Here is a 26,121-nt window from a genome sequence, read left to right as displayed (position 1 = left end):
CCCCCACGTAGGTCTACATTTACATACAAGGTAAACAACAATGGATCGGCAGAGTTTTGCAAAGAAAAGGCGACCGTTGACAATCGACATGAAGCGCCAAATAATTGAAAAATATGAGAGTGGGGTACGTGTTACCAAGCTTGCAAAACCATATCCACCATCCTTAAGCAGAAGGACGCAATTAAGGAGAAGAGGCCTTCCAAAGGACTAACTATAATTTCCCACCGGCGCAGTGACATTCACGACGAGATGGAGAGCCTTCTTTTATTGTGGATAAAATAAAAACGACAGGAGATAGCGTGACCGAGTCCACCATATGTGAAAAAGCCAGCGGAATTTACATGGATTTGATAACAACGAAAGGAGAGCCTTCAACACACTCAGAACCCTTTAAAGTGAGTCATGGCTGGTTCGAAAAATTTAAAAAAAGATCTGGAATACATTTGGTGAACATTTGTTCCCGGAACTCAGTAGCGAGGAGGCGGTGGAAGAGGTGGGGCCGCTGGCTACAAAAGATATCAAAGACATGCTCGCAAAGTGGCAAGAGGTTTCGGATTTTATAGAAAAGACTCACCCTGACAAGCTGGCAAGTGGTCGCGCGTTATCGTATTGTGATGACATTTGTGTGCGTCATTATCGAAATATTTTGAAGGGGAGGCAAAAACGTTACTCGGACAATTCGCCGAAAGACGTTTCGCCGACGGACAGTTCGACGAATGGACGTTTCGCCGAAACGGGATTCGCGCGCTCGCCCCACCCCCGGATCGTGTGTACATGTTTTTCAACCTCAGCCTGCGGGGCATATACAGCCCGTTACAGATAACATTCATTTAGGAATAACAAGGGCATGTACTGCCCCCCGCTGGACATATTTCTAAATACAAGTACGTACTACAATGTGCTGCCATTTTTTTATTATTTTTATTTTATCCTTGCGTTTAAAGTAGTAGCCATTTGGAGATCACGCAGAACAGTACGTGACAGAAGAAATAGAGAAAATAAAGTAGTAGTAACAGTAAGTACTACTGTAATGAAATTGTAAATCCAGAAATCCTACTCCAGAAAATTTACACTAGCATAAAAAACGTTGAGATTAATCTTTGAATTAAGGTTCTCAGCAAATCATTTTGAATATATATTTCCTAAAATAATGGGAAATTATTTAAATTTAAACTAGAAGTAAAAGTGTGTTCCATGGAATTTTCAGGTATTGTTCTCTAAGCCCTCTAGTCTGTCCAAGGCACTTAGAATTTCACATAAGTCTTCTAGTTTTGTTTTTTCTCATTGTCAGACATCAATCCCCAGCTTTGATAAATTACATTGCGTGTCCAAATGGCTACTACTTTAAACGCAAGGATAAAATAAAAAAATATAAAAAATTGGCAGCACATTGTAGTACGTACTTGTATTTAGAAATATGTCCAGCGGGGGGCAGTACATGCCCTTGTTATTCCTAAATGAATGTTATCTGTAATGGGCCGTATATGGCCCGCGGGTTGAGGTTGAAAAACATGTACACACACGATCCGGTGGCGGGGCGAGCGCGCGAATCCCGTTTCGGCGAAACGTCCGTTCGGCGAACTGTCCGTCGGCGAAACGTCTTTCGGCGAATCGTCCGGTCACAGGCAAAAACAAACAACTCTTGATGCATTCGTTTTGAAGACCCCGACTGAGCATCCGGGTGGGGTCAACCCGTAAAACTAAGGTAAAAAAAAGATTAAAACAAAATTAGAATTCAGTTTTGTGTGAAGTTACATTAAACGTTGAGTGTCTGTATATAGTTATCCAAGTTAATTTAAATTTGTTTGTTCGTTTACGAGTGCGTTGTGGATAAAGTCCCACCGAACACCCCCCCTCCCCCTGCCTCTGTGTATGTCGCTGTCTCTACCCTCCGCGAAATGTGTCTAATTTTACTCCTATTAAACACATTTTATTATTATTAAACCACTCGTTATTTATTACTTTGTCAATATATGGCGATTTAGAAGAAATAAAACATTTTTTCCAATCCAATATCCTGTTTTTGGTGTTTTTTCAGAGGGTTGGAACAAATTAATTGGTTTTCAATTCATTTCAATGGGAAACGTCCGCTCGAGTTACGAGAAGCTCGTCATACGATCTCAGTCTCGGAACGGATTACGATCGTATGTCGAGGTACCACTGTAGTGCCATATTGGTACTGGTTGGTGCAACACTGATGGATACATATACAATAGTGGCAACAAGCTTTCTATTTGTGTTTGTGTGTTTAGTGTGTGTTTCCAGATGCTGTGCACGTGGATGCCGATCAGGATCCTCAATCTGTCTTTGACGCCATTGACAAACAACTCATTATACAAACACACTCACACTGATAGACAGAAGCACACTGTTTGTCTCACATTACCCTTTATTTTGGCACTGTATTTTGACATTGTATGCAAGAAAGAATATATGAAGGAAATATTCTTTAGTTTTATTTTATCAAATCTGAAAATGTCCATTCGTTAAATTCAATCAATAAAAAATGATCATGCTGAAATTTGACTTGAAATATTAATGTGTTGCCTGTACACACACACACGGCATCCGGAGGAGCGGAAGGTGTTCTCGTTATGCGCTTCTGCGTAGTTGTACAGTCTGACCAGAAGCCTGATGAACGACCTTTTTCCTGGATTGTTTGGCCCATGCAGCACCTTCGTGTTTTTTTCGGGTGCAGCTGCAGCACTCACTTTCTAAAGCTTTCGTCTAACTCGTCCATGTTGATGCGTTGGAACCTCAAGTACTGCTGGATGGATACGAGTGTCACCGTTCTGTTCGGCAGGTTTTGCTTGGAGGTCCACATTAGCACGTGGTAATGGAGTACGTTGCCTTCTGACAGCTCGCTTGACACGAGCCATAGCTGCGAGTGGTGCTCAAGCCATTCAAAGAGGTTGCTCACCACCTCGATGGTTATCACGATTGCATTGAAGGTCTGTATCGTCACCTTTGTGATCGGTCTCATGTCATTTTAGTTTACTTGCGTGCACGCCTCCTTGAAGTCCTCCCGCACGTCATCCGAGAAGTAGATGGTCTGGAGCATCACTGTCTGCTTGTGCCAGTCCTGCTATGGTCCTCGTAGAGCCTGAAGGGTTCGCTCTCCTTCTCCGTCAGTTGGACCGTCGACTCTGGTAACGCTTGCCCTGTCTGCTCCTCCTAGTCGTTGCTGGTGCCACCCACCCTGTTGTTCAGGTCTTGGTAGTATCTCTTGGAGTCTGGCACCCTGTAGTGATCCTCAAGTTTCCTGAGCTCCAGCAGCTCCTGCAGGTCCACGGAAGCCTCTGGGAACCTGGTTAGCATCACCATCCAGCTCAGGGTCCCCAGGCGTCCTTTCACCATGGTGTTTTTCAGTCAGAATCATTGCAGTGGAAGATCAGCCCCTCCCAAGTCAGTTGAAATTGCGAGCTGTGGTACTTGGACAGCAAGAGTTTTTTTACGTCCGTAACGATCTTTTGACGCATCGGATCTGGCATCTTGATAAAGAACTTTGTTCATACTCACTTTGGTCACTGTGAGCAGCTTCCTCCTCTTCAGTGCTCTCTATTCTTTCCCTTTTAGCCACCCGCTTCTTCTGGCTAGCGAAGTCTCTCTTCTGCTTTGATCTCCGGTCCATTTCAGAGTAGAGTTCATTTGTCCTCCCGTATTTTTACTCCTTGTGGATGGGTGTACTCCATCCCCCACATCTGAAAGCTATTGAGGTCGCTTTTTATAAATCTGTTTGTGAGACTTGTTTTTCTGTGTAGTTTTGTCTGGTATGCTGTGGCAAACGCCCTCTGATTTTCTACTGCTTTTTCATTCGCATCAACCTGAACTGCTTAAGGCCAGCTAACCTCCGCCTCCCAGCTCTGTTGTAAAAACTGGCTTCTTTTTACGTGTACAGGCTGGTCGTGGGGGGCTGCTGGACCCTATCCCAGCTGACTTCGGGCACCAGGCAGGGGACACACTGAATTGGAGACAAGGAGACGGACCATTCATGCTCACACTCATACCTAGGGGCAATTTAGAGTGTTCAACCAGCCTATCCTGCATCTTTTTGGGAATGTCGAAGTTACCCAGAGTACTCGGAGAAAACCCACGTAAGCCCAGGGAGAACACTAAACCCTAGAACTCTGAGGCAGACGTGCTGACCACTCGGTTAACAGTGCCGCCTTATATATGTATACACTAATCCCTCCTTTTTCGCGGATAATGTAGACCAGACATGGCTGCAATAATTAAAAAGTAGGATCACACCTATTATTACTACATACCATCTAATCTAATCTAAACTATTATATAAATGCATCTTTGTCTGTGTGTGTTTGCGTGTGTGTATCTATTTGATCCCTATGGAATCTGAAACAGCTGAACCGATTTTCATGAAAATTCACAGTTGTACTTTAGGCGTCTGGGAGTGTCATAGGCTAGGTTTTGTGTCAAAGCACCCTCGATAAGTATCGAAAATCGATAATCGACAAAATTGGGTTTTCAAAAAAAATGTCCGATTCACATCAAATTCGACACACGTTTGTAAGCTTGTTTGTAAGTGTTAATCCGGAGTCTCGAGAACATAGGTCTCTTAACAGCAAAGTAAACCGATAACATAAATAAAATAAAAAAACATTTCAACTACGATGGAACTGCCAATTTGACCTCCACGGACTTTTGGCCCAAGCCACTCAATGTTTAATCTCACTGCTTCGGTCCCCAAAAGCAAACATTAAATGACAACCCTTTAATAAATGCATCTCTGTCTTTCTGTGTGTGCGTGTGCGTGTATCTGTCTGTGTGTGTGTCTGTTCGTTCCCTATGGACGGCTAAGCCAATTTATCTGAAAATTTACAGTTATGCTTTGAACGTCTGTGAATGTCATAGAATAGATTTTGTTCCGCCAACTATCGAAAATCGATAATCGAAAAAAAAAACGGGTTTCCAAAAAAATGGTTTAATTCACACCAAATTCGACACACGTTCGCAATCTGTCGTCAGGGGTGTTAACCAGAGTTTCAACATCATGGGGGATTTCAACTAAAATTGGCAGGGTTTTGAATCTGGCCGTTCAGAAGGTCCATGCCAAGTTTCACAGTTTAGTTTTTTTTTTGCAGAGACAAAATTCGACAATCAATAACACTTCAATCCAGAATTTCCCGAAAACACTGTTTTCGGAAAAAATAAGGTCAGCGTGCATTGAAGCTGAAGGATGAATTGGGGCAAAACTTAGCGGCGTCTTTTACCCCACGCTCAAACTATTCATTGGCATACCATGCATACAAAGAAAAAAAACAAGCAACAACATTCTCGGTTGGATCTCAACTTCTTCGAAAACCCACATCCCTGATTGCCTCCAGCCTTACAACACGGGGTACTAATGTTAGTGTGCAGTGAAAAGAAAGTGTGCTTCCCATTAAAACATACGGCATGCGCACAGTGAAACCGCACATCGCCACGCTACGAGCACTTTGGGAAATTTGAACAGTATTGATTGGCATCTTACGCACCTACTTTGACGCCACACACGCGAACGAGCACTACTCCCAAGCCCTACTCAAGGCATGGCACTGTTGGGCCCTTCTGCTTGTACTACATGGTTTGCGCTTATACAAAAATACAAGTACAATTATCAAGAAGTGTATTTATTAAATATCAAAGTTACAGGAAAGACTAATGTATTAACATCTAAATATAATCTATAAATAAAAAAATGTAAATACTTTAAGTGTCAGGAGTGGCCTGTTTTGTCCCTCCTGACGTACCGTCAAGGAAGCAGCTGGAGTCAATCTGCTGATTGCTTCCTGGCTTTATTATTTAAGGAGCAATGTGTCAGAGGACCATTGCCGGATCGTCTCTTTTGTTGTGCGTGCGCGTAGCATGCTGCCGTTCTGTTCCAGGCCATTGTGGATTTGTAGACCTTTGTTTATTCATTAAAGAATGTAGTTTGAAGTGAACTGGCTCGAGTCACTCACGTCTCCTGCGCTTGGGTCCCCAAAGATATTCCCGATCGCGCTGCAACGATGCAGCGACGCAGCGTGATCGTAACATTAAGTACTGTACTCACAGTGATAATAGTTCCTCTCTGCTTGATTTAAATAAATTTTTAAAATGATTATTGGAGCTTTAGTCCAAGTCCTCTTTGTCACGTTCGAGAGGCCTTTTTTATTTGATTTGATTTATTTAATAAGGGACAGCACATATTAATTAACATATTCATATTCATGTTAATGAACATACAGTTGTGGTCAAAAGTTTACATACACTTGTGAAGAACATAATGTCATGGCCCTCTTGAGTTTCCAGTTATTTCTACAACTCTGATTTTTCTCTGATAGAGTGATTGGAACAGATACTTCTTTGTCACAAAAATCACTCATGAAGTTTGGTTCTTTTATAACTTTATTATGGGTGAACAGAAAAAAGTGATCAAATCTAGTGGGTCAAAAATATACATACAGCAGCGCTAATATTTGGTAACATGTCCCTTGGCCATTTTCACTTCAATTAGGCGCTTTTGGTAGCCATCCACAAGCTTCTGGCAAGCTTCTGGTTGAATCTTTGACCAATCCTCTTGACAGAATTGGTGCAGTTCAGTTAAATTTGATGGCTTTCTGTCATGGACTTGTTTCTTCAGCATTGTCCACAAGTTCTCAATGGGGTTTAAGTCAGGACTTTGGGAAGGCCATTCGAAAACCTTAATTCTAGCCTGATTTTGCCATTCCATTACCACTTTTGATGTGTGTTTGGGGTCATTGTCCTGTTGGAACACCCAACTGCGCCCAAGACCCAATCTTCGGGCTGATGACTTTAGGTTATCTTGAAGAATTTGAAGGTAATCCTCCTTCTTCATTATCCCATTTACTCTCTGTAAAGGACCAGGTCCATTGGCAGCAAACAGCCTCACAGCATAATACTACCACCACCGTGCTCGACGGTAGGCATGGTGTGCTTGGGGTTTCTCCTCCAAACATATTGCTGGGCATTGTGGCCAAACAGCTCGATTTTTGTTTCGTCTGACCACAGAACTTTCCTCCATAAGGTCTTATCTTTGTCCATGTGATCAGCAGATAACTTCAGTCAAGCCTTAAGGTGCCGCTTTTGGAGCAAGGGCTTCCTTCTTGCACGGCAGCCTCAGTCCATGGAGATGCAAAACACGCTTGACTGTGGAAACTGACTCCTGTGTTCCAGCAGCTTCTAATTCTTGGCAGATCTGCTTTTTGGTGATTCTCGGTTGAAACTTCACCCCCCTGACCAATTTTTTCTCAGCAGCAGGTGATAGCCTGTGTTTTCTTCCTGATTGTGGCAGTGACAAAACAGTGCCATGCACTTTATACTTTCAAACAATTGTTTGCACTGTTGCTCTTTGGACCTGCAGCTGCTTTGAAATGGCTCCAAGTGACTTTCCTGACTTGTTCAAGACAAGGATTCGCTTTCTCAGACCCATGCTGAGCTCCTTTGTAGCATTTGTGGGCGTTTGCATCCAATGAACCCTATTTAAATGGCCTCAGAGAAGTCACCAGCTGTAGTCACTCATAATCACTCACAAGAAATTAAGAGGCCATGCTATGAAGCTCATTTCACTGACACAACTTTCTAAGTCACCAAAATTGCTAATTTGTGTTGCTGTATGTATATTTTTGACCCAGCAGATTTGATCACTTTTTCTGTTAACCCATAATAAAGTCATAAAAGAACCAAACTTCATGAAGGATTTTTGTGACAAAGAAGTATCTGTTCCAATCACTCTATCAGAGAAAAATCTGAGTTGTAGAAATAACTGGAAACTCAAGAGAGCCATGACATTATGTTCTTCACAAGTGTATGTAAGCTTTTGACCACAACTGTATATGTAAACATGTATTTCTGAGATACTGTATGAGTCAAAAGCACATTATTAGGGTCAATATCATAAGGAAGTTATGACATATATGCCTGTCTTTGTAAATGCAAAATACAGTGGTACCTCGACATACGATCTTAATCCGCTCCGGGACTGAGATCGTATGACCAGATTCTCGTAACTTGAGCGGACGTTTCCCATTGAAATGAATGGGAAACACATTAATTCGTTCCAACTCTCTGAAAAAACACCAAAAACAGGATATTGGATTGGAAAAAAATGTTTTATTTCTTCTAATTCGCCATCTATTAACAAAGTAACACGTAACTAGTGGTTTAATAGTAATAAAATGTGTTTAATCTAACTAAAATTGGGCAGATTTTGCCGACGGGAGACAGAGACGTTTGGGGGCGTGGGGGGTGGTTCGTTTTTTTTTCCACGACAACGCACTCGTAAACGGAACAAACAAATTTAAATTAACTTGGATTAATATATGCAGACACTCAAACATAATTTTAATGTAACTTTACACAAAACTGAATTCTAATTATGTTGTAATCTTTTGTTACCTTCGTTTTCCGGGTTGGCGGTTTGCCACGCCTCCACCCTTACGTTCGCTATCGATGTGCTGTTTGCTGTTGTACTACGTATTCCCTTCAAAATATTCCCAAAAATGATTCACACAAATGTCCTCACAATAGGATAACCCACGACCACTTGCCAACGAGAAATAGTCTTGTAGTACATTTTAGCGATCGCTCCGCTGCTCATAAAGACCGGCTCGCAACTCCCTCGTTGAAATGGCTCTGGTTGCCACCGCTTTGAACGGCGCCTATGAGAGAGAGTTGCGACCAGAAATATTACAAAGAGGGAATTGCGAGCCAGTGCCGCTGATGTTCTTAGGAGCAGCGAACGAGAAGTAATATAATACTCCTCGTATTAGATAATAAAAATAACAGGAAATGCAACAGCTCAGCTTACCCACGTATTGATTGTGGGTAATGAAGTTTCATTCTGAGAAAGAGTGCCATTGCCTTTCGGCGTTGTGTGCACGAGTATACTTCATTACCTAGAAAGCCCTCTTTTTGCCCGCGCATGCGCGTTGTGCGTTTCCTGGTCGATGGGTAGGGGAAACTAGTCTGAATTAATCGTTCAGTGCTCGTATATATTGTTATACACGAAAGATATTCAAAAAAGCTTGGTCGCATCACGAAATTTTGATCGCATGACGGGCAAATTATTCGATCGAAATTTCCGTCGTAAGACGAGAATTTTGTATGACGAGCGGTCGTGTGACGAGGTACCACTGTATCAAATTATTCAATTTGAAAAACGAAATAAGTCTATCTTAATGAGAACCTGATGCTTTCTAATTACAGAAATGACAATTTTCTTACCAGAAGATTAAGATGTTGTGGGACCCATATTGCTTCTAATGTCAAAATATCTCAATTCTTTCAATGGTTCATATTACTCCAATAGTTGTCACTTTCGAACAAGAAATACAACGAAAAAAAATCAAAGTGGAATTTTATTTTATGGCCAGTCAGAGCACGTTTAATTAGGTTTCGATGGCACCGCCCGAGCTAAGATGGCTGCCCGGGACCTAGGTAAGAGGGCTGTGCCCCGAGCGAGCATTGTCAGGAACAAGAGTTTTTTCACGCTTTATGCAAGATAACTACATTTTATTTCTTGAATTTAATTCATAGACGTCAAAATAAATTTTGTTTAGCATTTTATCTGTTTATCTTTTCTGTATTTTGAAATAAATATCCGCCGCATTCGCTTGCGCCATTTTGTCGTGACGTCCTCGTGTCACGGCACCGTCAATTTGCAGTTTTTTGCATGTTGTGTTTTAATGCGCATATAAGCCGTACCCTCGATTCAGTCATCATTTTTTGTCTGACAAAAGCGGCCTATAGACGAGTAAATGCAGAAAGATTGTAGCCAAGGGCTAATTTCCATCTTTATTCCTTTGTGTAAAAGTACAAAAGCAGGTAGTGTTTGAGGCTGCATGCATTGGCCCCGCCATCTTGAAACTCTAACAAATATTGCTCCTCTTGTTGTCTTGACACTGTCAAGAAGATCGGCAAACTCAATGGCTTCACCACCCGTCAATGTTATCATCAGCCTCCTCCTGAGTGGCCCCATGCAGGGTGTAGCGTACCAGCAGAAAGATGGTCAATTCTTAACTAATGGTTTTCAGTTTATTAATTATTTTTTATTTATTTCCAGCATACATCGCAAAAACACACCCGCATCTCCAGAGGGGAAAAGCGTTCACTTCACGTGTGTTACGTCTTTAGGGAGATGTCGAGGCGATGTACGAGGAATTAGGACCCAATTGGAGGGAAGCAGGTGAGGACGAGGGAAATAGGGCTCATACCAAAACTTTAATAACTTAGGCAGGATCTTAGAAAATAACCAAGACTTCAATCATATCACAAAACCAAACCTGACTAGGGAAAACACGGGATCGAGATAGCAAGGAAACGTGGCGAGGACGAACGAAAGCAAACGATTCGACCAATCACCTAACAATCTGTGGGGTTTAAATAGACTGACATGGGTTGACGAGACAATTAGGAACACCTGCAGGCAGGCAATACAACAGGGGCGGGGAAATGACAGCTGAAAACAATGGGCAATCACTTGGACAGGACACCAGGGGGGGAAAAGCATAAAACCAAGCAGCCCTAAGGGACGGATCCCAGACGTCCCAAAGCCGAATGTCCATAACAAAGAAAACGCTGGCGGGGAGGGCGGGTAAGACCTCAAAATCTAATCCGGCGGGCGTCTTGACCGGCCTGTGAAGAGGCGTGGCCGGTCTGGCGGGCGTCCGCGCTGGGCCGTTAACAGCTGTGGGAGTGGTCGGGCCCGTGGGCGTCCGCGCCCCCCAGTGACAAGGCGTGGGAGTGGCCGGTCCGACGGGCATCCGCGCCGGCCAGTGACAAGGCGTGGGAGTTGTCAGGTCCGCGCTTGACATTAAATAAAGTCAAACACAAGTAAGCACACTAAGGCCGATGTAATGAGGTTTTTAACCGCTTCTGCGGAGGGGGGAGCACGGAGCAAGAGTAAAAAGATGGGTCAATCTTCCTGCTCTCCAAACGTGGTCTGCGCCCTACCCCCTCTGCTCCGCGGGCTTTATTGAAACAAGATCATGTGACATAGAAATAGGCGGTGACATAAACATAGGCGGTGATGCGCGCGCCCTAACACATAGTTGTTGTTACTGTAAAATTCCTGTAGGCGGCGTCTCTGTAAAATTCTATTCTAGTGACTAAAAGAATCTAAAAGAAAGTAAAAGAATACATTTCATATTTCACGAGTGGCCGGTCCGGCGGGCGTCCGCGCCGGCCGGTGAGGAGGCGTGGGAGTGGCCGGTCTGGTGGGCGTCCGCGCCGGCCGGCACGAGGTGTGGGAGTGGCCGGTCCGGCGGGCGTCTGCGGCAGCCGGTGACGATGCGTGGGAGTCGCCGGTCGGGCGGGCGTCCACGCCAGCCGGTGACGAGGCGTGAGAGTGGCCGGTCTGGCGGGCGTCCGCGCCGGCCGGTGACGAGGCTTGGGAGTGGCCAGTCCGGCGGGCGTCCACGCCGGCCGGTGAACGAGGTGTGGGAGTGGCCGGTCTGGCGGGCGTCCGTGCTGGCACTTGACGAGGAGTGGGAGTGGCCGGTCCGGCGGGCGCCCTCATCCAGGGGGCCCGGAGAGTCAACGCCGCCGCCGGCCCCCCTCGTCCAGGGGGCCCGGAGAGTCGTCACCAGCCCCCTAATCCAGGGGGCCCAGAGAGTCTCCGGGCCCCCTGGATATAATAAATAAATATGTAGTCTAAGTGAAATCAGCAAAGCGGAGCGACATTTTTCCGTCTGAAGTCCAGGATGAGTTCCATGGTTTTGGAGACGTTCAGCAGCAAGTTGTTGAGAGCGCACCACTCGCTCAGTCTATGGATTTCTATTTATGCCGCAATGGCATGCTACGCCTGGGTGATAATATAAACAATACATGTTCAGTGTAATTGGTGTCAAAAGGTTTGTAGACTGGTGAGAATATATATTTAAGCACATGACACAACAAAACAGGAAATGGCAAGATATAATGCATCTTGCCACTGTGAATATGATATTTGGCGCGACTATTTTCCCTCTATTATATATTCCTTCAGTAATGAGAGATGAAGTGGTGCCCTGACTTCCGCCATTTTTCACCGCCATTTTTCATGTCTTCCGGTTGCGAGTTTTTACGAACTTTTTTTAATATACCTCAGAAACAAAAATCTGCAATGAAGTGAAGTCACGAAGTGAAGAAAGAATATATATATACACACCATATTTTCACGACTATAAGGCGCACCCTCAATGAATATATTTTTTTTTCATATAAAAGGCGCACCGCATTGTAAAGCGCACCGCTTCGCATTACACAGGTCTACCGCACCGCATTATATGGGTCTACAGTAGAGGCTGGGGTTACGTTATGCATCCACTAGATGGTGCTGCGCTGAAAGGGAATGTCAACAAAACAGTCATATAGGTCAGCCAAACTTTATTAATAGATTACAAATCAGCTTTCTGACAACTCCATTCACTCCCAACATGAATAAACAAGAGTTTTTTTAAATTTTCTCCGAGGTTAAAGTATTAGTATTTTTGTGACACAGTAATAGCATAATAACTTATGTTGAACAGGTGGGCGAATGCGGCATCCAACACGCACGTCTCCGTCTCACCAAAGTCGTCATTAATCGAGTCAGTAATTTCTGCCTTTTGAGACTTCCACTGGGAATGACGTCGAACATATAATTAATGTGCTAGATCGAGCGCAACAGAAATGAAATGCCGTTTTATATATCTCAGCATTCACCGCGCACCGGAAATAGAGTCGGGGGCTGCTTGCCGTAGTTGCGAGAGCTGTTGCGGCTCAATATTGATCCATATATAATATATTTATATATATATAGTTCACAGTCTAGCTCTGAATGCTTTGTTGACGCCAACATCTAGCGGCAGGAGTTCTTTTGTAAATCCCCCCTCATAAATGACGGCCGCTGTCAATTGGTTGACAAAAGAACTATATATCCTAGCGGCTGGAGTTCTTTTGTCAATCCACCCGGAATGACGGCGAGCACCAAACTAGTGTGCTCGCCGTCATACTGGGTGTATTGACAAAAGAACTACATATCCCAGCATGAACCGCGTACGAGGGAAAATGAAGTCGCAGGCTGCTTACCGTAGTTGCGAGACCTGTAGAGGATGGTGTACCCTATCGACTGATTTATTTTATTTTATCGTGATAACAATTTTAATATTGGTCCATATATAAGGCACACTGGATTCTAAGGCGCACTGGATTATAAGGCGCCCTGTCTATTTTGGAGAAAATTTAAGACTTTTAAGTGTGCCTTATAGTCGTGAAAATACGGTACATTTTTTAAAATTTATTTATTTTTCATTTATTTATTTTTAAAATGTATTTATTTATTTATTTATTTTCAAAGTCTGATTCATCATCGGATTCACCAAACAATTGATTCCATTCTTCTTGAGTTATTTTTTCCTAGTGTGAGCACTAGCTGGACTGGCGGTCCGGCGGTCGTCAGGTCCCTTTTAAGGTGTGTGTATCGTAATCTAAGATCATTTAAGTTAAATTTAAAGTACCTATGTTATGTTACGAGCGTGTTTCCATCTGTCAAGTTTCTCTGTCTCTCTCCATGCACTCCAGGGTAAACGCTACCATCTGTCTGTACTGAATGTCACATTTTAGCAGTGGCGGGCCGTCAGGGCCTTCAAGGCCTTCTCTGCTGGCCTAACAAATATCTGAATCATATTATATTTTGTCCATCAATACGTACTTATTATTCCAAATGGTCTGTTAGCTTCCTTTCATTGCTTTTCCCCCTGGCTGCACTGCTTCCAGATGTGTGTTTTCATATTGAAGCATTTAACCAATCACATTTCAGCCATTATTTGTTGCCAGATCAGATCTGCCTCAAAGCCTGCACAATCAGTTCTTGCGGGCTCTGCTGCATTAAACTAGACCGTTGCTTTTAACCAATCAGATTTCGAGTTGGCAACCCCACAATGATTTTTCATAGGCGTTAGCATTTTGCTGGCTGGGACATGTCATTGCTTTCACAAACTATGATTGGCTAGTAGGCGGGCCAAAGCAGTACCGAGGCAGCCGAGATCGCAAACTCCACCCACTATGGCCGACAGAAGCAAAAACATATATTCTGTTTGCTCACAAAGCTATTTTCTAGACGGACTTTTTCAGGAAAAAAATGGACATCATTAAGAAAGGGCGGTCAACTCCGAAGCTAGCAAGCCTGTTACAGCCGGGAAAATGGTGTGTGGGGCACTTTCAGCGCGCTAACTTAGCTCCACAAGCAAATAGTATATTGTTGTGTTGATTTAATGCCATTTTCAAAACGGACTATGCCGGAAATATGACAGGACAGGCTCGACTTTCATCATTAGCTTCGATGGCGATAGGAAAGAAGGAAGAAAGAAAGGAGGATGGATATTGTGTAAAAAGGATTTTTGGTGAGTAAAATATGGCCATATTCCTAAATAATATTTCAATTGTGGGCCAAGTTCTGATATCTGAAAAGCTCCAGTGTTTGTATTTAAGCTCCAGTGTTTGTAGTTAATCACAAAATGCTGCTAGGAAGTGGATTTTACCCCAGTTTAATTTTTGGCGTTTCACCATTGACGTCCATCGCTGTCTTTTCCCGGGAAAAATCACCCCCCTGGCCTGGTTGTAATGTCTCAAAAGCTCCAGTATTTGTATTCAATCAATAAATTATGCTAGGAAGTGGATTTTACCTAATTTTAGTATTTTAGTGCATTTTTTGTCATTTCACGTATGGACGTATCGACGTTCATCGCTGTCTTTTTACCGGGGAAATGATACTCCGGGCCCGGTTCTGATGTCTAAAAAGCTCCAGTATTTGTATTTAATCAATAAATGCTGTTTTCGGCTGGATTTTACCCAATTTTCGGGCAATGTTTGCCCATACGCCATTGACGTTCATCGCTGTCTTTTCCCGGGAAAATCACCCCCTGGCCTGGTTTTATTGTCTGAAAAGCTCCAGTATTTGTATTTAATCATGAAATGCTGCTAGGAAGTGGATTTTACCCCATTTTTGTGCATTAATTTATTGATTATTTTTTATGTGTCGCAGCTGTAGCTGCAGTAGAGGTTTTATAGCCATAAAATAGTTTTTGAGGGTTGGATTGATACGTTGAAGGCGCTACCAGAAAATGCACCGCCCGCCACTGCATTTTAGTATTGTTGGGGTTATTCTGGGATATTATATATGTGCGTATTAATCATTATATGTATGTGTGGAATATGAATCATTATACGTATATGTGATACATTAATCATTATAAGCAGACGAAAGCTCAGTATAACAAGGACACTTCCCCCTGCAGCTGGCTCCGAGGACATCTAATTGTTTTGAGGACTATTGACCTGACAGATCACCGAGTCCCGGGCCGAGGACTGTTGATCTGAGTTCGCAGTGAAGATCTGTGAAGGACTCTTAAATTGCTTTGACTTGGATTCCGGCTGATGGCGATAATCGAATCAACTTCCGAAAATACTCGCATATTGTTTAAAATACTGTTGCTCGTTTCACCTTTTATGGAAATTATTATCTTACTTGTGCAAATTCTTACGCAGTTCTTTTTGGTTTCCGGTCTGATATGCAATTGTTGTTGCAGTTGTTTTTTGACGTTAATTGTGTTATTCGGTTAGCTTATGCAAATGTTTGAATAAGATAACCTTAAGTGTTTTGATTATGTGCGACTAAATGGACAGAGGAAGATACCTTTCTTCAGAATGCTCCGGTGGCGAGGACGAGCCAGGACCGATTCTCACTTGCAAGTTATCGCTAGATTATGTTTCCGATGTCTCTCCTTTTAATAAAGTATATCTATTAATAAACCTATCAAGTATTGAACATCATAATCACTAGATAGCAGTGGCGGTCCGTGCATTTTCTAGCAGCACCTTCAGCGAATCAATCCAACCCTCAAAAACTATTTTATGGCTATAAAACCTCTACTGCAGCTACAGCTGTGACACATAAAAAATAATCAATAATAACCTCATACAATTGAAATATTATTTAGGAATATAGCCATATTTTACTCACCAAAAATCATTTTTAACCACACACAATATCCATCCTCCTTTCTTACTTTTCTATTGCCATTGAAACTAATGCTGAAAGTCGAGCCTGTACTGTCGTATTTCTGGCATACGTTTTTATTCGATTTAGTGCTGAAAATGTTCGTTCCCGGTTGTGACAGATTTGCTTGCTTTGGAGTTGTCCGACCATTCTTAATGATGTCCATCTTTTTTTTCTTGTAAGGTCCGTCTTGAAAATGGCTTTAAATCAACACAACAATATATTTGCTTGTGCAGCTCGCTCCAGATACAGTTTGATAGCTCTGGCTAATCCCCTCTATCACTAGCCAATCATAGTTGGTGAAAGCGATGACGTATCCCTACGCCTGCGACAAGGCATTGTGGTGTTGCCAACTCGAAATCTGATTGGTTAAAGCAACAGTCTTATCGACGCTTGTTTAATGCAGCAGAGCCTGCAGAACTGATTGTGAAGGCCTTGAGGCAACAAATAATGGCTGAAATGTGATTGGTTAAATGCTTCAATATGAAAACATACATCTGGAAGCAGTGCAACCAGGGGGAAAAGCAATGAAAGGAAGCTAACAGACAATTTGGAATTATTTAATAAGTATTGATGGACAAAATATATATGATTCAGATATTTCTTAGGCCAGCAGAAAAGGCCTTAAAGGCCCTGACGGCCCGCCACTGCTAGATAGGTATTTGTTACTTTATGAGTAGGTGGTGAATTAGAACAAATAAAAATATTTTTTTCCATTGCAATATTCTTTTTGGTGTTTTTTTCAGAGGGTGGGAACTGATTATTTTGTATTTAGTTCATTTCTATGGGAAACGTTTATTTGAAATTCAAGTAAAATGACATACAAGCTCGTTCCCGTCATGCTTTAAGCTTGTATCTCAAGGTATTGCTGTACAGTCATACCTTGACCGAGTCCACGAGAGGCTGCTCATGATAACAGCGCACTTTCTCACCGCATCTCCCTTGCATAAAACTATCTACGAGCGCATCTTTGCCTTGGTTCTTGCACAAAAAGGTTTAAATTTAGTGTAACGGAAGATTAAAACTTATTTTAAGTGTGTATAGTAATCTAAGTTCTTAAGTTAAATTTAAGGTTTATTTTATGCTACGAGCACGTCCGTCCTTTCACTCTCTCTCGTCCGCGCCGTCTGTCTCTTCTGAGTAATGTCACATTTTAGTAATGAAGATCATAACCATTATATAGGTATTTGTTACTTTGTGAGTAGGGGGTGAATTAGAACCAATAAAAATATGTTTTTCCATTGTAATGTCCTGTTTTTGGTGTTTCTTCGGTCCCGGAACGCATTAACCCCGTATCTCAAGGCATTACTGTATACTGATAGTGTTGGCTCTTGACCTCGTACCCACAACTCGGAGACAATATGTGACTCCCATGTACAGTTGTGATAGACTCATTTCGTTTTTCAAATTGAATAATTTGATATTTTGCATTTACAAAGACAGGCATATATATCATAACTTCCTTATGATATTGACCCTAATAATGTGCTTTTGACTCATACAGTATCTCAGAAATACATGTTTACATATACAGTTGTGGTCAAAAGTTTACATCCACTTGTGAAGAAAATAATGTCATGGCTCTCTTGAGTTTCCAGTTATTTCTACAACTCAGATTTTTTTCTGATAGAGTGATTGGAGCAGATACTTCTTTGTCACAAAAAACATTCATGAAATATGGTTCTTTTATGACTTTATTATGGGTTAACAGAAAAGTCATCAAATCTGCTGGGTCAAAAATATACATACAGCAACGCGAATTAGCAATTTTGGTGACTTAGAAAGTTGTGTCAGTGAAATGGCTTCTTAACTTCTTGTGAGTGATTATGAGTGACTACAGCTGGTGACTTCTCTGAGGCCATTTAAATAGGGCTCATTGGATGCAAATGCCAACAAACGCTACAATGGGAAAGTCAAAGGAGCTCAGCATGGATCTGAAAAAGTGAATCATTGACTTGAACAAGTCAAGATAGTTACTTGGAGCCATTTCAAAGCAGCTGCAGGTCCCAAGAGCAACAGTGCAAACAATTGTTTGTAAGTATAAAGTGCATGGCACTGTTTTGTCACTGCCACGATCAGGAAGAAAATACAAGCTATCACCTGCTGCTGAGAGAAAATTGGTCAGGAGGGTGAAGATTCAACCGAGAATCACCAAAAAGCAGATCTGATATGTTTGGAGGAGAAAAGGTGAGGCCTTTAACCCCAAGTACACCATGCCTACCGTCAAGCACGGTGGTGGTAGTATTATGCTGTGGGGCTGTTTTTCTGCCAATGCAACTGGTGCTTTACAGAGAGTAAATGGGATAAGGAAGAAGGAGGATTACCTTCAAATTCTTCAAGATAACCTAAAGTCATCAGCTCGAAGATTTGGTCTTGGGCGCAGTTGGGTGTTCCAACAGGACAATGACCCTAAACACATCTGCCTCCTACTAGCTGACTGAAGGTAAGTGAAAGACAGTGAGAGGTAAGCGACCTGTATCCATAACAGCAGAATGCCAAATTACAAGTCCGTAACTAGCACTTATTTAGGTCTTTTGCCGAGTAAACGCAGCTTATGGAGAAGCACCACCAATTTCGTCACACGCAGTTTCTGGGTGTGATGACAAGTAGGCTTTTTGTGTTGTTGATAATGACGACAGGGCCTATGTCCGATTATTATTATTACTATTATTATTATTATTATTATTATTATTATTATTATTATTATTATTATTATTATTATCAAAAGTGGTAATGGAATGGCTAAATCAGGCTAGAATTAAGGTTTTCGAATGGCCTTCCCAAAGTCCTGACTTAAACCCCATTGAGAACTTGTGGACAATAATGAATAAACAAGTCCATGTCAGAAAGGCATCAAATTTAACTGAACTGCACCAATTCTGTCGAGAGGAGTGGTCAAAGATTCAACCAGAAGCTTGCCAGAAGCTTGTGGGTGGCTACCAAAAGCGCCTAATTGAAGTGAAAATGGCCAAGGGACATGTTACCAAATATTAGCACTGCTGTATGTATATTTTTGACCCAGCAGATTTGATCACTTTTTTCTGTTCAGTCTCACTGAAATTCATTGATTAGCAACAGTTTAGCAATGTTGTCACAAGAATTCAGAGACTTGTCATTTAAAAGTGACAAAATGACTAAAAAAATGCACACATGGTCATTTATTTTTAAATTCTGAGTATGGCTCTCAAGGAATGTGTTTATGGCTCTCTGTCAAAAGGTCCCCGACCCCTGCTCTACAGTCTACTCCACGACTCGAATTTGGTAAATTTCATCTTTCCGAAAGTACATGAAGTCAGCATAACCAGGAAATCCGCAGCTAAAGCGGACCTCCCATTGGGCGGTTAGGCATGTGACGTGGCGGAACGTAACGTCAGGACTTCCCGCCAGATTCGCGTTTGAACTCAAGTCTCCGCAGGGAAGGAAGAAAAGCAGGGAAGATAAGACAAACTCCAAATAAGGTGAAAACGTGTTTTTTCTTTGCCTGCTTCGACGAACCGCATCTTTCACTGCTGTGAAAGCAACCTTTGTTACTCATTGACTACAGCGAATGAACTTCCTGTTGATTTGGGGTCAAGTCTGGTATAATTTTAGGCATTCTGGGTTCACCTGTACATTTAGGTTAATTTCCTGTTCAATATAGAGCATTTCCAGTGACTTCCTGTTGACTTTATGTTGGTTTGGGGCCTTTTCTTGATCACTTTAGAGACATTTAAAGTGGCTTCAGTAGACTGCGACCAAGCCAGCGGACGTTAGCGTTTTCGTTGTCAAATGGGCAGACGCTCAAAATAGCCCGCCCGCTTAGTCCAAGCATTACGGTAATTCCATTCAAAACACTAACGTGGCGAAACATTAGTGACTGTCGTGTGTTCGTAGCGCTTTTAAACCCTCAAAATTACTCTCAACAGTAAAAAAACCCGTAGAGCTCATAATTTAACAAAGCCTGATTAAAAAACACTTCACTCCACAAGTACAATATTATGTGAATCTCCCAGAACGTTTTTCTGTGATACTGTAACACATTTTTCCCCATAATTTCAACACCCAGAGCTACGTACTGTTTTTCCACACATTGTTGTGAAGAACGCTACGCAACCCCTATGCTTCAGTAAACGAATTCGAATATGGCTCAAACCTTTAAGTTAATTTTTAATACAAATAATTCATAACAATGCGTACTTTGTTCAAGTTTGCAGGTCCTATTTTTGTGGTACTGTAAATCAAGATTTTTTCATAGTTTCCAGGCAAGGTGGGTCAATCATAGTAGTAAACGTCTCTGACTACTCAAATCCTCAAAATCATGCAATTTCACAGATTAAATTTAGAGAAATTTGGAAATGAATTTGCAGGTCCCAATTTTGGGGTACTGAAAGTCAAGATTTTTACACAGTTTCCAGGCAAGGTGGGTCAATCCTAGTATTGACCTCTTTGACTACTCACATACTCATAATTTTGAAATTTCACAGAATAAATTAGGAGAAAATTGGAATTAAAGTTGCTTTATGCATACTTTGTTCAAGGTTGCAGTTTCCATTTTTGTAGTACTGTAAATCAAGATTTTTCCATAGTTTCCAGGCAAGGTGAGTCAATACTAGTACAGAGCATTTCAGGAGTACCCTTGTCCCATTTCCGAGTATTTCCGGAGTGAATAAGATTCACGCAAAATCGATATAAAATGAAAAAAAAAGAAGTGTAGGACAATTTAAATCCAACTGTCACAATCATGTTTTTACATTAATTGAAATATTTTTTCAAACTACAGTGGTACCTTGAGATACAAGCTTAATGCATTCCGGGACTGAGCTCGTATGTCGATTTACTCATATCTCAAATCAACGTTTCCCATAGAAATGAACTACCGTATTTACTCGCATATGAGCCTCTTTTGTTGGACAAAAAATGATGACTGAATCAAGGTCACGGCTTATATGCGCAGAAAAACATGACATCCGCGAATGAAACTGCAAGTTCATGACGCCATGGCACGATGACGTCATGACACAAGACAATGTGGCCGATACGGTCCTTTATTTCAAAATAGAGAAAAAATAAACCGATAAAACGCTAAACAAAATGTAGTTTGACGTCTATGAATATTATTCAAGGAAAAAAATAAACCATATCTTGCATAAAACGTGAAAAAACTCACTTGTGCCAGTCAGTCAGGGTGTCCGTGGAGTCTAAAAAAGTCTAAAAATAGACATTTTCAATTTTAGGCCTAAAAAAGTCTAAAATACCGAGATATTTTCCACTCCAAGTCTAAAATCTCATTTGGGTCATTTAAGACCTAGTGCAAAAGTGCAAAATATCAATGTAGAATACGTTTTCAAAATATTTTTCTTGCGTCTATTTATCACGCCGTTCCGTTTTTTTGGTGGCTTATTGTCCTTGTAGTTATATTAGCGGAAATCACTGTTAGCGGAAAGCACAATAAAACTACAGACGTGAAGTGGAAGTGTGTATAGGTCGTCACAAGATATTGGCGCGAGGCGCAAATAGTTGTCAAGTAATGCAAGACGAATGGCAGTTGGACAAAATATAAGCAATGGGTAAATGCAGATTTAATGATTGCTGGCTTGAACGACAGGATTTTGTGGACTGGCTCAAACGTGTTCCTGACAATGACACTGAGGCGTACTGCACGTTGTGCAAAAGACCATTGAAGCTCCGGACCCTGGGAGTAAAGGCACTCGAATCCCACGTTAAATCCAATAAACACCAGGCCTCTCTGAAATCAGTACGTGAGTCTCGTAGAATTGCACAGTTCTATTCGTTGGCAGAGACATCCACAAATGATACTTCAAATGACATTCGCGACCTAATGGGCTCGACTCAAACGATGAAGGCAGAAGTTTTGTGGGCACTGAACACCGTGGCGAAACACCAGTCATACAGAGCAAACGACAACATCGGGGAACTGTTCAAACTAATATTTCCCGACTCAACGATTGCGAAAACATTCCAGTGCGGAAGAGACAAGACCACCTATATCATCCGATTTGGAGTGGCCAAGTTCGCCAAGAAAGATGTAATCACACAGGTGTCTGGGCCATTTGTGATCATGTTTGACGAAAGTTTCAACTGTGCAACAAAAAAGAAACAACTGGACCTTCACATACAGTACTGGGATGACGGCCAGGTACACTCCAGATACCTTGGATCTCAGAATATGCAAGAAGACACATTAGTCGCACACAGGCTTGTTTGCGACTATGTTGCAATACATGGGGGCGTTACCAGGGTTCCATTTACAAACGACTTGCTGAAATCTGTCATGGCTGCCAGATCCAGGTACCGCTTGCATTTGTATGAACAGAGGAAAAGGAAGGAGGCAGAGACACAAGGGAAGAAAAGGGCACATGCAGAGGAGCACTTACGAGACCTCAAAGTCAAAAGGGACAGTCTGCATAAAGTCATTGAGAGCCTTGGCAAAGACGCAGATGCGTTGGCGGAGGAAGCGGAGGGCAAGGCAGGGAGCAAAATGGCCCAGCTCCTCTCTAAATCAAATGCTCTGAGGAGGGCTGCTAAACACAAACTCTCCCAGCTTCAGAATCTGGAGATCGAAATTGCTGCCAAAAGTGCAGAGCTACGAAGCATGTAGTGCTGCACACTACCCGCTCACACACACACTCTATCACTCCTGGGCTCTCTCTTTTTCTGCCCATTTCAAAATCTAAAATATGTATAAATGTGGTTATTTTCAATGTGCAGCATTTTAAGTAGAGGCATTATTTTAAAAAAATAAAAAAACTGAAAATGTTGCTGGTTGTAGTTTGTTTGTTTCAATGACAATAAATGTCAGTTGAATACAATCTGGGTCTGTTTTTTCTTATTTTCAATACTTCGTGAAGGTCTTAAATTTAACCCACAATGGTCTAAAATGTCTAAAATTGCACTTGTTCCAACCTGCAGACACCCTGGTCAGTACTTGCTCAGGGCGTCGCCATCTTACCGTAGTTAAACGTGCTCTGACTGGCCAGACGTGAGTACATTTACTTGTGCCTGCTAGTGCTCGCTCAGGGCGCCGCCATCTTACCGTAGTTAAACGTGCTCTGATGGTAGTGTTTACCATGTTAGCACATCCCAATAGTTAAGGATGATCGAAGGTCTTGCGGTCGATCGTTAAAATATAAACCTTGATACCTATGTAATGTGTATGTTATTATTGCAACCAGAGACTTGGTGAAAACTACGCATACCGCTATGGGCATACAGTGGTACCTCGACATAGGAGTACCCCGACATACGAGCAATTTGACATACGAGTAAAATTTTGAGCAGATATTTATCTTGAGATATGAGACAAATTTTGATATACGAGCAGACCAGGTCTCTATCCCCCTGCGAAATCCGTATAATTTTAGTACTATTAAACACATTTTAGTAATATTAAATCACTAGTTATTTGTTACTTTGTTAATAGATGGCGAATTAGAACAAATAAAAATGTTTTTCCAATCCAATATCCTGTTTTGGGTGTTTTTTCAGAGGGTTGGAGCGCATTAATTTGTTTTTAGTTCAATTCTATGGGAAACGTTTGTTTGAGTTACGAGAAAATCGACATACGAGCTCAGTCTTGGAACGCATTAAGCTCGTATCTCGAGGTACCACTGTATTTCCTGGTTGTGCTTACATTACTTCCTTTTTGAATTTGTCTACGTGCAGACAACACCCTTTCAGAACATAGAAAATAAATGATTATACATTTGTGATTATGAAATAAAATAAAATTCCGCTTTGATATTTTTTTCTTTTTATCTCTTGTTCGAAAGTGACAACTATTGAAGTAACATGAACCATCGAACTCACCAAATCGAGATACAGTCCCTGCAACCACTGCTGACCAGACAATCATGTTTGATATTCTTGCCAAACACCCTATATGGAGAGCAGAAACCTGCATTATGAATATTCCAAACAATTGTGCTATTTGAACCAGCTGTGGTGAAATGCTCACTTCTGTGCACCAACGCTATCTTGAGGGTAGCACTTTCCTTGTATCTCAAATTTCTCGTATGTTGAGTGTTGGAACTAATTCATTAACATTCAATAATTTCGAATTAGAGGAAGCACACAGTCGGCCATGATGAGTTTTATCTAGTTTCAGCTGAAGGAGGGAGTCGGAGCAGCCAGCGCCAGGAGCGCGTCTCACCTCCAGCCTGGCCAGTTTGAAATCCCTCAATCCCCCAACAGGTCGACCAGTTTTATTGACAAAGGTCATGTGACATAGGTACAAACTTTAGGCGGGAAACTATGAACAAAGAAATGGGTGTGTCATGGTAGATGATGCGCCCCTTACTCATAGGTGTCACGGACGGACATTTCCGCTAGGTCATGCAAAATTCTATTCTAGTGACTAGACTAAATAAACCTATTGACTAACAAAAAGCATAAGAATACATTCCCCACTCCACATTTCCCCCCTGTAGTTACTTTGAAAGAATTTTCTTTAGACATCAATTTGTATCCCTCCCCTCCAGGTTCTAAAATTCAAATATCATCAACAGTTACTTTCAACAGGGTATGGAAAATTATAAAATCACTTGTCAAGGCAAAGGCGAAAAACTCGAGGTATTTAGCGTCACACACTTCCATCCGGTCCTGCAACATCCCTACGGGCTTTGACAGTTTGGTTAATGAACACTCATGTAACAGTTCAATGTCTTTACACAAAGCATAACTTTATCCACCCCAAGTTGGGAAAGTAGCAACAGTATGATTTTCTGGGGGACGGACCACAACTTATGGTCACCAGGAACATCACTACCCCAGATTGCATCACATGGTTTGAATTGCACTGATTTTGCACTGATTTTGATCTCCTATCTCTTACTGTTATGCTCACTCCCTTTAAAAGGAATGCATCTCATCTGCACCACTGCAGATTTAAGTGTGGCGTCTAGACTCAGTGAATTCAGGTTGTCGGGATACCTGTGGAAATGGGTATACGACTACACACATAACTTTCATTCACAACAATCAGTTTCTTCTGGAACACCATGAAATTATACCACACATCTTCTCCATAGTAGTTCTCCAGATTCTTCTTTCCATACCACTTCACTCTCCTCTGTGATAGGAGTGACACCATCTTGTTTTCGAACTCAAGTCTGTAGGCGGGGCGTTCAGACACGCCCAGGCTGTCACTGACAGTCCAGTCACTGTGATGTGGGTGGCAACAGCTTTCACTGCGGCTTCTGTGTAGAGGTGCAAAGTCTATGGGAGCTCAAGGTTAAGTGAGGGGTGCTCGTGGCAGGTGAGTAGACGTCAGATGAGTTTTTCACGGACAAGGGTTTTGACACCGTCCGACTTACAGTCTACTCAGAGTCACCTGTGTCTCGAACTACCTTGACCTGAGGTTGGTCAATGGACTTTGACTTTTCAGCGATCTTTGCTGCTGTGGAGGTTGGTGAGTTGGGCCACGAATGGGTCTTCCCATCGTGGAGAGAACCAGGACTTCCTTTTTATGACTCGGATCAGGATCCAGTCACCTGGCTTCATCACCTCCTGCAAGATAGACAAAAGGATCACTTACATGTTCTTTGGACAAGTTTCTCCAAACATTTTACCATCCACTCTGTAAGTAGATCTGCCTCACCCTTAGTCTCTTGTCATGGTTCACCTTCCCATAGAGGAAGTTGGAATGGTCTTCCAAGAACTATCTCAAAAGGTGTTAATCTCGAGCTAGTTGGCACTATCTTCATATACGTTTTGGCCAGTGTTAGGCGTTCTGGCCATGGCTTATTTATATCCCCCATGGTTTTCTTAAGCCTTGGTTTTATCGTACCATTTGTTCGCTCTACCAGTCCCACACTCTTTTGGACATTGGCCTCGTTTGGACCTGAGGTCATCTTGCACATTATATTGCACATTATATCTGTAACAAATTAAACAGTTCCTACAAAAATTTTAAAGTAGGTATTTAGACCTGTTCATCATATATCCCCCCTGTTGAGACATTGTCCATGGCTCAATTTTGGAATACATTTTTGGTAGGCACTGTAGGCCTTTAGCTGTGTACAGGTCGTCTGCAGACTGTTCTTGAGATCGGCTCAGCCCTTGTTGCTGTGCATACTGTGCAGCAAGTGTCCGCGCTGCCTCCCCAG

At 42.1% G+C, this 26,121-nt stretch overlaps 2 protein-coding genes across 7 annotated transcripts in view; both read left to right on the top strand.

Moving 5' to 3' along the window:
* The window catches only part of ak8 (adenylate kinase 8), a 36,022-nt gene extending 33,114 nt beyond the window's left edge, over nt 1–2,908 (top strand). For 2 of the 3 annotated variants that reach the window (XM_077600535.1, XM_077600537.1), the window contains one exon: nt 2,253–2,521. In XM_077600535.1, coding sequence (XP_077456661.1) covers nt 2,253–2,354 — 102 coding nt within the window. In that variant the 3' untranslated portion in view covers nt 2,355–2,521. Of the gene's footprint in view, nt 1–2,252; nt 2,522–2,803 lie in introns of those variants that run through there. The other variant, XM_077600536.1, reaches the window with a different exon arrangement.
* A 16,413-nt stretch (nt 2,909–19,321) lies between these two features.
* chek2 (checkpoint kinase 2) overlaps nt 19,322–26,121 on the top strand; it is a 44,341-nt gene continuing 37,541 nt past the window's right edge. For all 4 annotated transcript variants that reach the window (XR_013300299.1, XR_013300300.1, XM_077600892.1 and 1 more), the window contains exon 1: nt 19,322–19,476. The gene's annotated coding sequence lies outside the window, so the exon portion shown is untranslated. The remainder of the gene's footprint in view (nt 19,477–26,121) is intronic.

This window comes from Stigmatopora argus, chromosome 5 (genome assembly GCF_051989625.1).
Source record: "Stigmatopora argus isolate UIUO_Sarg chromosome 5, RoL_Sarg_1.0, whole genome shotgun sequence".
NCBI lineage: Eukaryota > Metazoa > Chordata > Actinopteri > Syngnathiformes > Syngnathidae > Stigmatopora > Stigmatopora argus.
This window is presented reverse-complemented; position numbering and strand designations above follow the sequence as displayed.